Source organism: Muntiacus reevesi, chromosome 11 (assembly GCF_963930625.1).
Source record: "Muntiacus reevesi chromosome 11, mMunRee1.1, whole genome shotgun sequence".
NCBI classification, from domain to species: domain Eukaryota; kingdom Metazoa; phylum Chordata; class Mammalia; order Artiodactyla; family Cervidae; genus Muntiacus; species Muntiacus reevesi.
Window position 1 is genome coordinate 31,236,204 of NC_089259.1, and position 16,884 is coordinate 31,253,087.

Sequence of the window (16,884 nt, forward strand, 5' to 3'; positions counted from 1 at the left end):
AACGTTAGAATTAGATTCATTAGCTCCACATAGCTACATTTCCCACAGTCCGAGCTCTTCTGAGTCTCCACTATGGTTCCTAACCAGTTTCTCCTATGCTGCTTTCCATCCATTTAAACAGTGGTCTGCGACCTTGGGTGTCCATTGAAAATACCTGGTGAATCACTCAAGCAATTCTGGTGTAATTGATCTGGGCTGAAACTGAGCACTGGGATTTTTAAAGCTCCCTGGTGATCCTAATGGGCATTCAAGGTTGAGAATCGCTACGTAGGACACGTTTATTGATTCTCTCTAAAACAATCACCATTCCTCTCCCTCCCTCATCCACACTCCCCTTCCTTCTTTAGTTCTCTAAATCCTGTCACCTCTTTGAGATTCAACTCAGGTATTGCTGGGATCTTAACTCATCACCTAAAGCCAATACCTTCCCAAAGCAATGCCCTTTTATTGTTGTTCAGTTGCTCAGTCATGTCTGACTCTTTTCGACCTCATGAACTGGATTTTAAATTTCAATTAAGGTTGTCATTGTAAGAAGCCAAAATAACTTAAACATTTTCAGTACATAAAACAGAAAACATACAGAAGATCCTTTTAATGATACGGTTTTAATTCTTTTATACCTTTTTATTCCTAATTGTAAAAAGTCTTGGAGCTAAAAGACACACACAACCTACATGCCCATCGACAGATGAATGGATAAAGAAGTTGTGGTACATATACACAATGGAATATTACTCAGCCATAAAAAGGAACACATTTGAGTCAGTTATGATGAGGTGGATGAACCTAGAACCTATTATACAGAGTGAAGTGAGCCAGAAACAAAAAGATAAATATCGTATTCTAACACACATATAAGGAATCTAGAAAAATGGTTCTGAAGAATTTATTTACAGGGCAGCAATGGAGAAACAGACATAGAGAATAGACTTATGGACGTGGGGAGAGGGGAGGAGAGGGTGAGATGTATGGAAAGAGTAACATGGAAACTTATATTACCATATATAAAATAGATAGCCAACAGGAATCTGTTGTATTGCTCAGGAAACTCAAACAGGGGCTCTGTATCAACCTAGAGGGGTGGGATGGGGAGGGAGATGGGAGGGAGGTTCAAAAGGGAGCAGATATATGTATACCTACGGCTGATTCATGTTGAGGTTTGACAGAAAACAACAAAATTCTGTAAAGCAATTATCCTTCAATAAAAAAATAAATTTAAAAAAAAGACACACAAAAAAGGCCAGGTACTACTATAGTAAACAAGATTAATTAGAGTTAGGGTTAGGGTTTTGGCAGGTTATAAGACCTAGAAATACAGATATCCAGAGTGATCCATCTCTCTGTCCCAGTTATCATATCTAGAACCCTTGTAGAGTCACTTTATCTTAGGCTACAAAACTGAAGCAAGATACTGGATTCAGGTTCGGTACATGACCTGTCTATCCACAGAAATCTGTAGAAATTCCCACATGGTAAATCACATGATTAGGCTTTATATTTTTTTACTCCTAGGGTAGGTAGTATTATGCTCATTAAAACTCATACAGATACTTGAAATGATTTCTGCTTGAATTTTAGATGTCTCACGGTGTGATTTTCTCAAACCTGTACTCACAGTTCTTGAGGTCATTGCACCAACATGCATTAATCCTGTTTGTAAAAAGTTTGCATTCTTTTTTTAGTCACGCTGCACAGCATGTAGAATCGTAGTTCCCCAAGCAGGGATGGAATCTGTGTACCCTGCAGTGGAAGCGTGGCGATCTAACCACTGGTCTCCCAGGGAGTCTCAAAAGTGCATTTTTCTCTGCTCATCCATGCAGTTGTCTGGGGGGGGCATGTTGTGCCACGCGCTGTGCTGAGTTCTGGGACTATAAAAATGAATGAAACCATTTGTTCTAATGGAAGGAGTTTGGACCTTAGATGGGAGAGACATATAAATGAACAGAAAATCAAATCATTGTAGGAACTTGCTCAGTGGCTGTCTTTTTCAACTGAAAAGAGGGGCAAGAGGCCTGGTTGGTCTCATCTTCTGCTGTTATCACTAGCACCTAATTCCTAGTGGCACCCAGTAAATATTTGTCATCCTTGGATAAGGAAATGGCAACCCACTTCAGTATTCTTGCTTGAAAATCCCCATGGACAGAGGAGCCTGGTGGGCTACAGTCCATTGGGTGACAAAGAGTCCGACGAAACTTAGGGATTGAGCAGCAATATGAGTAAATGATAAAACATTTACACAGAGGAAGCTATGGGTGCGCCCATACAAGGGACATGGGCCTAGTTTTATGTGTGTCTGGAGGTTGGTGTTAGTGTCAAGTCAGAAGTATCAGAGAAAAAACCCTTTGACCATGAGATATGAAATGAGTCCTGGGAGATAAAGGAAATTAGGTAAAAGTAGGGTTGGGGTTGCCTAGGAGTTCCCAAGATTGAATTTCAAGTAGTTCCCAGACACCAAGAAGAGTCCAGTCTGTAGCAGTAAGCGGCAGAGATGACTGAAGGGGCTTGCAGGCGGCATCATTTATACATTTCCATTTTTAGTCTCTATAACTATGCCAATTAAAAAGCAAACCAACAAACGTCCGTCGACCCCTACGACACTGGTAGCTCATGGACTCCCAAGCTCACACCGGCTTGTTACCCAGGAGCTCAGCGTGATGGCGGGGATCGACGAGCGGCTCCCCAGTTAAGGCCATGAATGAATGAATGAGCTGAAGAATCACAGCAGTGTGAGCACCCGCGCAGTAACTGAGTCTTCTGGACCGTAGGGAAGTCGGGGAGCCCCTACCAGGCTGAGCAGGGGCTCAAAGAGTTTAACGAGTGGTGTGAGGCGAGTCTGGAAAGCGTCACATCTCAGAAATAAAACCAGAGGCACGACTGTGGGTAGAGTTTCAACGCGCCTTCCTAGCGGGAAGGTGAAGCAACAGGAGTAAAAGCACTCGAGAGTTGACGAGGGCTGACAATTTCCGACAAGCGATACGGGAAAGCGGCTGGGTGTTGAGCTACGCGGTACCCAGGCGATCCAGGCATAGCAGCCGACAGCTGGGCCTCATGCCAACCGGGGAGAGCGGCCCAGAGACCGCCGGCGCCGAGGGCCGGAACGCAGGACACCGCCTCCCGGGCCCCGCCGGACGCGGTTTTCTGTCGCACCGGCGTGCGCCCCTCAGCGGTGGAGCGAGCATCTCCAGTCGCGCAGGGCGCGGCCCGGCCGTCCCGCCTCCAGAGGAGGCTGGACAGTCCCGCGGCACAGCAGGAGGCCTCTTCTCAGCAGACGCCCACAGAGGGCAGCGGCCTCCAGAGGCGCGGATGCGAGCCCCGCCCGCCGTCGGGTCACCGCCTCCGGGACGCACGCTTCTCTCCCGGCAGCTGAAGGGAAGCGGACCGAACGCCGGCGAGGTGAGCTCCTAGGAACTCTCCAGGCCTCCCGCGAACTTCCGGGAGACACCGCCCCCACCCCACCGCCCGGAGCCCCGCCTCTGCTCTGATTGGCTACCCGCGCGCCCGCTGCACCGCCCTGGCCGGTGATTGGCTCTGAGGGGCAGTCTGTCAGCCGCCTCCCTCGGGAATCTGGGTCGCCATGGGAAGCGTTCGTTACTTGGGGACGGCTTGGGAAGAGGTTGGTGGGGCCCCTTGAGCTCGTTTGTTTATTGTTCTGGGGACCCTACCCCCGGCGCGCGCTTCCGTCGCAACGGCCAGGAGAGGAGCCGGTATCGGAGGCGGAGGGCAGGTGTGGCGAGAAAGTGAAGGTTGAAAAGTGAGCCCGAGGCGCCCAAGCCCGGCCGCCTCCGAGAGGGAGCCGGGTGGGAAGGAAGGGCCTGAGAGAGGAGCTATCACTCTGGGAGAGGCCTAGTTTCTGCTGCGGGGGAGGGCGGCGGGGGTTCATGACCTAGTTATTCGGGCATCTCATTTTCTAGGTGAGTTTCTCCACAGAATTTACTGGAGATTTTTGCCTCGGCTTTGCAGCCGAGTTTGGAGACGGCTAGCCCGTTTCCTCGCCTTCCCAGAGGCCTTAGACTGAATTCATTCACTCTCTCTTATCGCTTCAGATGAGCAGTCGTCAAAAAAAGCACAAACAATGGAAAGACGGATACCACTGCGTATGTTAAAAGCATGTTAAAAGGAAAATAAGGTATTCACTTGAATTTAATTGTGTTTAATTGTACGAGAGAATTACGTTTTTGAGGAGAAGCTCAAAAGTTTTGAACAATACTTTTAGTTTGGTCTTGTGACAGGTTTCAAATTTTTTTAATCATTTAATATACAAAAGTCACATTACTGCCGTACCTTCCAAATACGCTCTTTGCTAATGATGGGCTAGTCCTGACCATGCTGAACATGAAAAGAAATCGGGAACTTTTGATAATGTTCATTTGCATATGATTACGTGGTGCTACAGACCTTTGAAAAATGACGTTATCACTTAAAAAAAAAAAACTTGTAATTTAATGTTAGACTGTGTGTGAGATTGGATAGTAGCTAACTCTTAAGTTACACTCGTAGGCTAACTTCACTTTGTTTTTAAAGTACAAATTCGTTGTTTGTTGCTCAGTTTCTCAGTCATGTCAGACTTTTCTGTGACTCCGTGGACTGTAGCCCACCAGATTCCTCTGTCCATGAGATTTCCCAGGCTAGAATACTGGAGTGGGTTGCCATTCCCCACCCAGCGATCGCACTGGAGTCTCCTGCATTGGTAGGCAGTTCTTTACCACTGAGCCACCGGGGAAACCCAAAATATCAAAAGTTTGCTTGCTAGACACTGAGTCATTGTTATAACAGTTGCTTCACTACCCCCCTAGTCATTTGACCCTCTAGCTTCTATTAAGTTATATGCTGTCTTATACATATCTGTTAGTGACATACTGGAAATTGTCAAGGAATGGTTTATTTATTTTTTTTTTTATTTTTTTTTCCATTTATTTTTATTAGTTGGAGGCTAATTACTCTACAATATTGTAGTGGTTTTTGTCATACATAGACATGAATCAGCCATGGAGTTTCATGTATTCCCCATCCCGATCCCCTCTCCCACCTCCCTCTCCACCAGATCCCTCTGGGTCTTCCCAGTGCACCAGGCCCGAGCACTTGTCTCATGCATCCAACCTGGGCTGATGATCTGTTTCACCCTAGATAATATACATGTTTCGGTGCTGTTCTCTCAAAACATCCCACCCTTGCCTTCTCCCACAGAGTTCAAAAGTCTGTTCTGTACATCTGTGTCTCTTTTTCTGTTTTGCATATAGGGTTATTGTTACCATCTTTCTAAATTCCATATGTATGTGTTAGTATACTGTATTGGTCTTTATCTTTCTGGCTTACTTCACTCTGTATAATGGGCTCCAGTTTCACCCATCTCATTAGAACTGATTCAAATGAATTCTTTTTAATGGCTGAGTAATATTCCATGGTGTATATGTATCAAGGAATGATTTATTTCAGCCACATGTATGCATGCTAAGTTGCTTCAGTGATGTCTGACTCTGTGTGACCCTATGGACTGTAGTCCACCAGGCTCCTCTATCCATGGGATTCTCCAGAACCCACACTCAGGAATACTGGAGTGGGTTGCCATGCCCTCCTCCAGGAACCTTCCTGACCCAGAGATTGAACCTGTGTCTCCTGCATTGGCAGGCAGATTCTTTACCACTGGCATCACTCAGGAATCCCCATTTCAGCCACAGAACACCCAAATTAGCTCTTGAAGTTAGACCTGGACCCTACCCTGGAAAATTCTGATCCGGATTGGGGATGAACTCTGGATATCTGTATTCTGAAAAATTTCCTCAAGTGAGTTTGATATGCATTCCCAGTTGAGAACTGAAGCCTTAACGACTTAGATAAGTTTAAGAAATTTTAAGATATTTATGAAATAAATAATTCCTCCCTTGATTTCCTTATGGTTTAAAAGTAAATTTCTCAGGAATGACATTTCAGGATAATCCAAAAGCAGTGTTTGCCTCGGCAAGGTCGGAGTTTGACTGGCACTCAGCAGCCTCTGGACTAACCACTCCAATCTTAGGAACAAGGTTCTTATGGAGAGTCACAAAAGCTCTGTGCTTGCAGGATCCCCAGAGCTGTGCATGTAGTATTGTCTCCTGTGAGGTGTAAGAGAGGTCAACTCCAGGTCTGTTCAGCTAACTTATTTTTACTTCAAAAAATGCAAAGAGGGTAATGTTACATTTATGAACTTTATTTTGGGAAGAAAACCCCTACTGGAAATAAATGTAAATGATACCCTCCCAATACCCAGTAGTCCTTTGCTTATTAAGTAAAGACTGTGCATAATTCAAGGTTAAAATCTGTATGCCAACATGAAGTATTCGGATATTTAGAATATATTAGACCAACTTTACAAGAGTCAAAGAGGTAAAAAGTGAGATGATCACTTTGGTTTTCAAGTTTGAGAAATGTGTGGTGAAACCAAATCCATTCTAACTTCAAGGACAGCTTTCGGCAAAGCAGTAGGCCCAGTTGTGTTGTATTGCCTAGGAGCAGTTGGTATTGATACTTATTTTACATGTAAGATTTTCACTGTAAGACGTGGCATATGAAGTATTTGAGTACTGGGCAGATTTTTAAAATGAAAATGAAAAAGCAAACATGAAGCCGTGTGTTTAGTCAGTCCATGACTAATACCTTGAATTTGTGTTTGTTGTTTGAACAGAAAGCCAGGAGTCTCAGCATGAATCGATCTAGATCTCAATCAGATGATGGTGGTGAAGAAACCTCATCCCGAGACCAGCGTCACCAAGAAAATGAGAGAAGGTGGCAGCAAGAGCGTCTTCACAGAGAAGAAGCCTATTACCAGTTTATCAACAATCTCAATGATGAAGATTACCGGCTGATGAGAGACCATAATCTTTTAGGCACTCCTGGTAAGGGATAGGTAAAAGAGAAAATACCTTTTTCAGCATTATTAAAAGTTTCAGCGTTAGGAGGGGTTTTTACCCCCATCTTCCCTGTTCCAAAATACACTGTACTGTTTTGGTGACTTCAAGGGCTTTGTAACATAACGACATAGAAAAATCACTGGCGTACTTCTGTATGTCATAAGTAGGTTAATATTGGGGCTTCCCTGGTGGCTCAGCAGTAAAGACTCTACCTGCCAATGCAGGAGATTCACTTTGATCCTTGGTCAGGAAGATCCCTGGAGGAGGAAATGGCAGCCCAATCCAGTATTCTTGCCTGGGAAATCCCAAGGCCAGAGGAGCCTAGTGGGCTACAGTCCATGGGCTTACAAGAGTCAGACATGACTTAGTGACTAAACAAGAATATTGAATATATAGCACTGTTATACAAGTGTCAAACAAACCAACTGGGTCATGTACATGATAGTGTTCAGTATTTACATATGTGGTCCTATTTCTCTTAAGTCATATTTGTACAAATACTATTCGTTTCAAACCTGATTCTAACTCATTTGAGGTGTTACTGTTTAGTTGAACTAATAACTCCCCCAAAGTCAGATGTGCTCTATGATTTTTTTACAAATTAATTTCACAATGAACTGGTTGAAACTTGTAGGTTTGTATGTAATATATTTGTATGTTGCATATTTGCATACTATATATAGGATTACCCATATAATGAACTAGGTAAAATTCAAGTAAAGATTTGAAGTTTTCTCTAGAAATATGCCCCTCTTAATTTCTTTTTACCTCTGACAAAAATCCACAGAATTATAGCCTATGGGTTCCTAAGTATATCAACTGGGAGCACTTTATTAATGATTCAAATTAAATCTTATTGTAATTTAAATAAAACATTAATAAATGAAACAACCAAAGTGATGTGTATTTGCATCAGGTAAACAGTTTTTACTGTCTTCAGTTTACAGAAATGAGAACAGTAGAATGTCTTTCACAGATTGCTAAAGATGAGTCTGACCGTAAGTTTTCATAAAACTTAGTAATTTAAAAATTTGGATTTCAATGAGCATTTTTCTGTTTTTTAGGAGAAATAACATCAGAAGAATTACAACAGCGGTTAGATGGTGTCAAGGAACAAATAGCATCTCAGCCTGACTTGAGAAATGGGACAAATGCCAGAGGTACTATGGACTCCTTTCCATAAGGAACAGGTTTGAATGGAGTAATTGCAGACATGAGCTTCCAGGACCTTGTCTGACGTTGGTTTTTAGTGTTTTTCAGATTTAACGTGATACTCATTCAGAGAATATTTATAAATTATATGCTATGCAGTACAGTTTGACAGTACAGGACAGAGGTTGCGTATAAAGATGTCTTATACACCCGTTGCCTTCAGGAGCTCCTGTGTATGAAGTAGTATATTAATTGCCCGCAGAATTCTCTTTAATTTTAATTCTTTTTAATTTAAAACTAGAATTCAGACTAGTTTTTATGTTTAAATTAATATAACTAAGCTTAGCTTTTAAAAAGTTATACAGAACAACACAGAAAGACTGAGTCAGGGAAACCTATTTGTTGCTTTGCTGTGTTTTTGTGTTTGTTGTATCATTTTACTGAAAAGACACTAAGTCATAATAGAAGTTTTTATAAAAAACAAATTGCTTGTAAAAAAAAATTCAAACTAAACAGAAGTGTATAGAATTAAAAGTAAAACCAGCATTAAGGTCCGCCCTACCACTTCCTTCCCCACAAGTATTTGTTAGTAGTAGTTTCACATATTATATCAAGATCATGGTATAAATTAGGGTGAAGACTATTAAAAACCCCAAGGGCATTGGCTCAGGAAGATACAAGTTTACTCCTCTTTCATGTTAACAGTCCAGGGCAGACACACTTTACTCCATAAAGCCTCCTGGGACCCACCCAGCCAGCAGAGTGGTTCTACAACTGTGCTGTCCACACAGTGCAGTAGCTACTGGCCACATGGGCTTATTTGAATTTAATAAAATTGAAAACTCAGTTCCTCAAGTCATATTAGCCACATTTAGGCGTTAATAGTCCCATGTGGCCAATGGCTTCTGTATCAGACAGCACAGAGACAGAGCACCTCTACTATTGCAGAAAGGTTTACTGGACATCGACTGCTGCTGCTCTGGGGTGCGCCCTTCATGATCAAGCTAAGTCACCACCACATCTAGGTTCCAACTGGCAGTTCTAGGTCCAGAGGGAGGTGCAGGCACCTGCCTGAAAATGAGCTCTCTCACTTCCAACTCCAGTTCTGTTGATGAAAACTCAGTCCTGTGAACACCCTGCTTGCCAGGCTGCTCCCAGGACCGTCACAGTGCATTTACAGTGGAAGAAGGGACCACAGATTTTGTGAGATACGAGTGACCTCTTTCATGCATCATTATCACTACATCCTAGTAATTTAAAAAGTGGCATTTAGAATGAGTTAATGTTTACCTGCTCTTTACTCATATCTCTTTGCAAATTAAAATGGTAAGTGGATATTAACTCTTGTTTTCTTCACATTGATATAGGCAGATTGTACTGTATGAGTATAGCTGGTAAGACTGGTCCTTTGAGATACGTTTTAATGGAAAATGTACTCATCACAAATGAAATAGCTTATATTTTTAGAATATTGCTAAAGTTGCTTATTTTACTGATAATCAGCAGCTGATTAACAGGTTTAACTTTAATAAAGAACATTTTTTATGAGAGATTGCAGTAATGAAATAAAATCAAAGCAGTCCCATTTAATAGCTGTTTTTGAGTAGAAGAGACTTTAAGGGTAAAGTCTGTGTAGTTAATATGCATTACAATGCCTTTCATTGAGTTTTGTACTTTAATAACCCACTGGTTAAAAACAGAAAATGTAAGCTTCCCACAGTAGCACTGTCATAGTCAAAGAAGTTTATCAGGGGCACAGTTATTTCTAAATTGATTCATTCAGCAGTACTAACTGAGAGTCTGATTTCTACCAAATAGAATAGAGGTTGGGGATTTAACAGTGAACAAAATAAGACAAAACTTGTTTGTTTTCATGCAGCTCACATTCTAAATGAACAGAAAATGTATTTTATTGTATTATATATAATGGCTAACATTTGTTGAGTGCTTTCTCAGATATTATATCATGTCAGATGTTATATTAATCATATACCATGTGTTCTTTTATCCTCATGATAATCCCCTGACATCTATTCTGTTATTATCTCAAATTTTACAGATAAGGATATAGCCATAGAGAACTGAATTAAATGCTTAAAATTTCCTTTCTTTACATAAAGACATATGGTTCTAATATTTTACTCATAAAGCCACAGTTCTTGAGCTATATGTTTTTGGCAGTTTCTAAGAAACAAGATGCTTAAGGTTACCAAAATACCTAGTTGTAAAAAACAGTTACCTTTCCCAAAAGGATTCTACAAGTGAATTATCTATATTTTGTTGCTATGTTTTATTAATATTGCCATATGAATAAAGCAGTTTAAATGTACAGTTTTCGTAATGGTTATAGTTTTCATTTGCCTTAATATTTTGCCAATAATAGGCCTATAGAAAGCAAGAGTTAAGATTTCTTCACCCCTCTGCACAAATAGTATTTAAAATTTTATAATGTTAATTCACACTGTGTATTCTAGTATGCTTGTAGTATACACCTTTCTTTTAGAAAGTTCATTTTCTTTTTGGCTATTTTTCATTCATTCAAATGCACAGATGTTCTTAAATATAGTTTAATAAAAACTATCTTAAAAGCTTTCAATGAAAATCTAAAGATAGATTTCAGGAATTGATGTTAAGTTGATTTGGTTTGCTTTCCAGACTCAGGAATCCCTCCAGAGAGTTCGAATGAAGATTCTCTGCTGGAGTGGCTGAACACCTTTCTTCGAACAGGAAATGCAACTCGAAGTGGGCAGAATGGGAACCAGACCTGGAGAGCTGTGAGTCGAACCAACCCGCACAGTGGAGAGTTTCGGTTTAGTCTGGAAATCCACATCAACCATGAGAACAGAGGATTTGAAATGGATGGCGAAGACTCTGCGGGCATGCCCTTCTCAGATGTCAGCCAAGATCAGGCTGCAGATGGGCCCCAGAGACCAAGCAGTCCTGTGGCCAGGCGAACCAGGAGCCAGGCTGCAGGGAATCTCAGCCGCGGTGCCCGCATTCCCAGGATGCGCCTTGGCTCCGGGGGGCAGAGCTCAGCTGAAGGCTCTCTGTCTCCATTGGGAAGACCAAGAAATGGAATTGGGGGTGCATCTGTCAGTCCTGGACCTGGTGCCCCCCTCACTCATCTCAGTACCCCAGCAGGTGGGAGTGAACTCAGGCAGAGGGAAGGGCAGCGGTTTGGAGCGGCCCATGTCTGGGAAAATGGGGCCAGAACCAACGTCACAGTAAGGAATACAAACCAAAGACTAGAGCCCATAAGACTAAGGTCTACTTTCAGGAGTCGGAGCCGGTCGCCGATTCAGAGGCCCAGTGGCACAGTTTACCATAATACACAAAGAGAGAGCAGGCCTTCCCAGCAGAGCACCAGGCGGTCTGTCAGGAGGAGAGGGGTAACCCGGGTCTTCCTGGAGCAGGACCCAGAAGGCAGAGGGGCCGCGTCCTCGTTCTTCTCCAACTCCAGGCTCGTGTCCAGAATCACCGTGGAAGAGGAGGAGGAGGAGGAGCTCAGCAGGCTGTCCGCGGCTGTGCGGCGACACCCGACCATCACCCTGGACCTGCAGGTGAGGAGGATTCGTCCCGGAGAGAGCAGCGACCGCGACAGCATCGCCAACAGGACTCGGTCTCGGGTGGGGCTGGCGGAGAACCGGATCTCCTTAGAGAGAAACAGCGGAGGCTTCCACCGCAGCATCTCACGCCAGGAGCGCTCAGGGATGCGCACCTACGTGAGCACCATCACCGTGCCGCTGCGCAGAGTGTCTGAGCACCAGCTCGTCGAGCCGTCCTCCGCGGCGCTGCGATCAATCCTAAGGCAGATTATGACTGGCTTTGGTGAGCTCAGTTCTCTCATGGAGGCCGAGTCAGAGTCAGAGTTGCAGAGTGATGGGCCGCACGGGCCGGCGCTGCACTCAGACGCGGGTTCCCCTGGTAGGGCCACCGGCCCTCCCCTGGGAGGAGTCCCCCGGGGCCGGCTGGCCCACGTGGAGCTCACCCCGCCTCACACACTAGCCAGCGACCCCATGGCGGGCCGGGCTGCGCGGAGTTCAGGTAACTTAGTGGAGACGGGAACACTACCCATTCTTCGCCTCGCTCACTTCTTCCTGCTTAACGAGGGGGACGATGACGACCCTACACGTGGTTTAACCAAAGAGCAGATCGACAATCTTTCCACCCGGAACTACGAGCACAGCGGTGCAGACGGCGAGCAGGGCAAGGCCTGCAGTGTGTGCATCAGCGACTACGTGGCCGGAAACAAGCTCAGGCAGTTACCCTGCATGCACGAGTTCCACATCCACTGCATCGACCGGTGGCTCTCGGAGAACTGCACCTGCCCCGTCTGCCGGCAACCTGTCTTAGGGTCCGGCCTAGCCAACAGTGGGTGACGCCCTTGAGTCCCTCAGAAGCACACCGCCGTGGAGCTGTGTTCAGGCATTGTTTTCTTGAATCATTTGTGATGCGCTTACCAGGATGAAAAATAGCAGATAATTATAGTTTGAACTATTTTTTTGTGTGTGCTTTTTTAACTTGTTGAAAAGAGTAAATTTATAGAAAGTTTAAAATGCAAATGTTAAATTATCCTAAAGTACAGAATAGTTAATATTGCTAGAACCAAATAACCTTTAAAATATTTTTATTTTGATAATTTTGTTCATGCTAAGCACTTTTTGTATCTGCACAGTTCGGTAGGTTACAAGTCAGTATTTGTCCAAAAAGTCCTGCAGGGTTTTGCTTGGACTTTCAGGTCCCATAGGCTTCATACTGTGTCCAGACATTGGTGTCTAAATAAGCCTTCCTTTAATTTTTCATTTTAAGGACAGTGTCTTCATGAAAGAGTCCCTGACTGAATGTTTGCTCAATGCACTTAAGTTACTTGAAATGTTAAATTTATTATGCAGCACTTAAATTTAATATGTGTATATATAGGTATACAATTTTAAGGTTAAAATATTCAGTCTGAAAACTACTGGTTTGGTTCTTATTTTAAGCTGTTGGGCTATTACTGCATATGGCACAATATTTAATATTTGCAGGATCATCTCTGGGAGGAAGTAGATTAAGATATTTAAAAATAGAGATAATTTATGAAGCGTTTCTGACAATCTGACTTACTAGACAGCAAGCAATATATAACACTGAACAAATATTTCTTTTTTCAGAAATGGAACATGGACGTTTTAGAGCATAGAGGTTATTTGAGTTCTGCCTTTTCATGACTTTTTTGAAAGTGCAAACCATTTTTTGGATTAAATTAAGTAAAATGTACAACATGCATGGTTTCTCAAATTTAGTTTAAAATCTAAAAAAAAACAAACTGTAAAGAATCAAATGCATAGATACTACATTAAGTTTACTTGGAGGCCAAAAAAGCTCCAAATAAAACAATGACAACAAAAGTTAAGAGAATGTAGAATTTATACAAACACAAAGTATGCATTGAAGATCTGTTTCTATCAATAAATATTAAAACATGTCAACTATTCTCTGTTGGTCCACTGTGGTTTATTTACTGAAAGAAATAGATATTTTGCATCAGCTGGATGCCAGGCACTGTTACAGGTGTCAAGGATTCCATAGAGGAGAGACAGAGTCCCTCTCCTCACGGGAAAGACATATTTGCTCTTAGAAATGGAAACTGTTAATTAAATGAGTTACTGTTCTGACTTACATGTTTGTTCATGTCATTAATAAATGACAGTTTCCTGTGGTGACACTTCTTGGACAAAATCACAAGAACAAGTACCTCAAGGCCAATTCTGTGAGATTGAGGTATATCTCAAGACTTCGTTTTCCTCTCCAGTTAGTGATTAAATGCATTTTGTTCAGTAAGATACATGAGCAGAGTTAGGAAGAGTATTTCACACCTGGAGTGAAAAGTTTATGTAAAGGTGGTAACTTTGAAGTAAATGGTTTATGTAGGGCGTGCACACATGGGACATGGGACTCAGAAATTGGATCTGAAGACTTTAAATACCAGACTTGAGGACTTTCTATTTTACAGACTTGAGGTGTCTCTTGCTAAATTACATTGACGAAGGGTGGGATCATTTTTCATGTTTTGGGAAGATTGGTGTGGTGCCGAGTGCAGTGGAGTGGAAAAAGATTGGAAGCAAAAAGTCAATAAAGGAACAATTGCTGTAAATTTTTACTATCAATTATCATCATCATCACCAGTTATTATCTAACACAGGGTAATGGCAATGACTGGAAAGAAAGGGCAGAAAAATACTGGGGAAAAAAAGACATCATTTTGTTGTTTCTTGTTCACTGTGAAGAGGTGGAAGGTCGTCAGTAAAGCATCTCTGAGGGCAGGAGGGAGGACACGTTATAAGCTTGGCCAGTGTAGACATTTACCTGAAACAAAACTGTGTTCACGTATCTGTCCCACTCATTTGAGTGTGAACATTTGACCCCAATATGACAAGAGACTGGGCTTCCTAGGTGGTGATAGGGGTAAAGAATCTGCCTGCCAATGCAGGAGACTCAAGAGTCTCAGGTTCGATTCCTGGGTCAGGAAGATCCCATGGAGAAGAAAATGGCAACCCACTCCAGTGTTCTTGTTGGAGAATCCCATGGACAGAGGAGCCTGATGGGCTACAGTCCATGGGGCCACAAAGAGACACAACTGAGCACACACACACAAATAACAAGAGACTAAATCCAGCAGTTACTGCTCAGATGAAATTTTCCTTAGGAAGTTCTAGCTCCCTGTTCTGACAAATCAAGAAAACGAAGAAATGGGGAAATGAACAAAGCAGGGGTCAGAGAGAAATGAAAGCGTGTAGATCCTCGGTGCTTTGCAAGTTGTGGGAGGACCTGCATGCAGAGAGATCCCAGGTACGCACTGGATGTGAAATTCGATGGTGGGTAGTATGGAAAATTCTATGAAAGCAGCAGGAATGCCTAATGAGTGGTAAATTGGTATCCTAGTTGGGAACAAAGTGTTTTCTTTAATAATTTCATTAATCTTCCAGTAAACAAGTCCCATGACAAATACAAAGGCTCATTATCTATTTATAGCATCTACTCAGCAAGGATTATACCCTTTGTGCTTCCAATATAGAAAGGAACAGATCATTTAAAATCCTCCATTTGAATATTAGGTTCCCTGACATGTCCTTAGAACCTCTTCTGTAAAGTGTGGCTGTCTTGCAAACTTCTGTCAGCTTTCCAGCCAGCTATCCTGGTGGCTCACACGGTAAAAAATCTGCCTGCAATGCAGAAGACCCGAGATCAATCCCTGGGTCAGGAAGATCCCCTGGAGGAGGAAATGGCAACCCACTCCAGTATTCTTGCCTGGAGAATTACAATGACACAGAAGACTGGCAGACTACAGTCCATGGGATCATAGAGTAGGACATTACTGAGTGACTTTCACTTTCCTACATATTACATCCTTTTCCCCTCTTGTATCACAGAGTTTTATAATTTCAACTAGCATTGTTGTGACTTGATCATCTTTCATCCACTCTTAGGTCATTTTTCTTTAAATCTTTAATGTGACTTCACAATTTAAATCTCCCGTGAGCTCCTTGAAGTATTATTGCCAATTAACACAGATTCGCAGTCTCTGGGATCTGATGCCTGATGATCTGAGGTGGAGCTGATGATAATAATAATAGATATAAAGTGCACAATACATGTAATGTTCTTGAATCATCCTGAAAGCATTGCCCTCCCCCACCCTGGTCTGTGGAAAAATCTATGAAAGCAGTCCTCCATGCCAAAAAGGATGGGGACCTCTGATTTAACACAGTAGATGGCAGAGTTTAGAGAGTCAGTCACAGGACTATGTGTTTGCCTCCAAACCTGTGCTCTTCCCACACCCTGCATTCACAGAAGTAGAAATGCCTTGAGACATTTTCAATCTAACTCCTTCCTAAAGATATTTTTCTTTCTCTTTTGTGTGTGTTGGGGGGCACACCCCATGTGCAACACGTGGGCTCTTATTTCCTCAACCAGGGGTCGAACACGTGCTCCCTGAACTGGAAGCTCAGAGTCTGAACCACTGGACCACCAGGGAGGTCCCTGAAAAGATATTTTTCTAATTTTGTAACTGTTATGTCATGTTTCCATGTGCAAATACATCTTTTCTGTCTCAAGGATGAATAGAGAAGGACTGCTCCAGAAAGATATCAAGCATAATCTATATTACAAGGATGAAAAGAGATGAATCAGTTCAGTTCAGTCGCTCAGTCGTGTCCAACTCTTTGCGACCCCATGAATCGCAGCACACCAGGCCTCCCTGTCCATCACCAACTCCTGGAGTCCACCCAAACCCATGTCCATCAAGTCGGTGATGCCATCCAACCATCTCATCCTCTGTTATCCCTTTCTCTTCCTGCCCTCAATCTTTCTCAGCATCAGGGTCTTTTCAAATGAGACAGCTCTTCACATCAGTGGCCAAAGTATTGGAGTTTCAGCTTCAACATCAGTCCTTCCAATGAACACCCAGGACTGAGCTCCTTTAGGATGGACTGGTTGGATCTCCTTGCAGTCCAAGGGACTCTCAAGGGTCTTCTCCAACACCACAGTTCAAAAGCATCAATTCTTCAGCACTCAGCTTTCTTTATAGTCCAACTCTCACATCCATACATGACCACTTGAAAAACCATAACCTTGACTAGATGGACCTTTGTTGACAAAGTAATGTCTCTGCTTTTTAATATGCTGTCTAGGTTGGTCATAACTTTCCTCCCAAGGAGTAAGAGACTTTTAATTTCGTGGCTGCAATCACCATCTGCAGTGATTTTGGAGCCCAGCCCCTGTGTTTCCCCATCTATTTGCCATGAAGTGATGGGACCAGATGCCATGATCTTAGTTTTCTGAATGTTAAGCTTTAAGCCAACTTTTT

The 16,884-nt window shown here is 42.8% G+C and overlaps 1 protein-coding gene across 5 annotated transcripts; it reads left to right on the forward strand.

Annotated features, from left to right (window-relative positions):
- The first annotated feature begins 2,681 nt into the window (after positions 1 to 2,681).
- RNF6 (ring finger protein 6) lies at positions 2,682 to 13,510 on the forward strand. 5 transcript variants are annotated; one of them, XM_065902116.1, is made up of 5 exons: positions 3,276 to 3,393; positions 4,044 to 4,126; positions 6,659 to 6,869; positions 7,949 to 8,044; positions 10,692 to 13,510. In XM_065902116.1, the coding sequence occupies exons 3-5, from the start codon at positions 6,677 to 6,679 to the stop codon at positions 12,413 to 12,415; spliced, it is 2,013 nt and encodes a 670-aa protein (XP_065758188.1). In that variant the 5' UTR covers positions 3,276 to 3,393; positions 4,044 to 4,126; positions 6,659 to 6,676; the 3' UTR covers positions 12,416 to 13,510. The 5 variants fall into 5 exon arrangements, with proteins under 5 accessions (XP_065758184.1, XP_065758188.1, XP_065758187.1 ...); XM_065902115.1 differs by lacking the exon at positions 3,276 to 3,393 and adding an exon at positions 3,558 to 3,613; XM_065902114.1 differs by lacking the exon at positions 3,276 to 3,393 and adding an exon at positions 3,600 to 3,724.
- Positions 13,511 to 16,884: the final 3,374 nt, after the last annotated feature.

Bases quoted from the DNA above. Each gene is read 5' to 3' on its own strand.
- RNF6 (XM_065902112.1), top strand. From the start codon at position 3,049: ATGCCAACCGGGGAGAGCGGCCCAGAGACCGCCGGCGCCGAGGGCCGG. The intron at 3,394-6,658 runs GTGAGCTCCTAG...TTGTTTGAACAG, and splicing joins GCGGACCGAACGCCGGCGAG to AAAGCCAGGAGTCTCAGCAT. The intron at 6,870-7,948 runs GTAAGGGATAGG...TCTGTTTTTTAG, and splicing joins TAATCTTTTAGGCACTCCTG to GAGAAATAACATCAGAAGAA.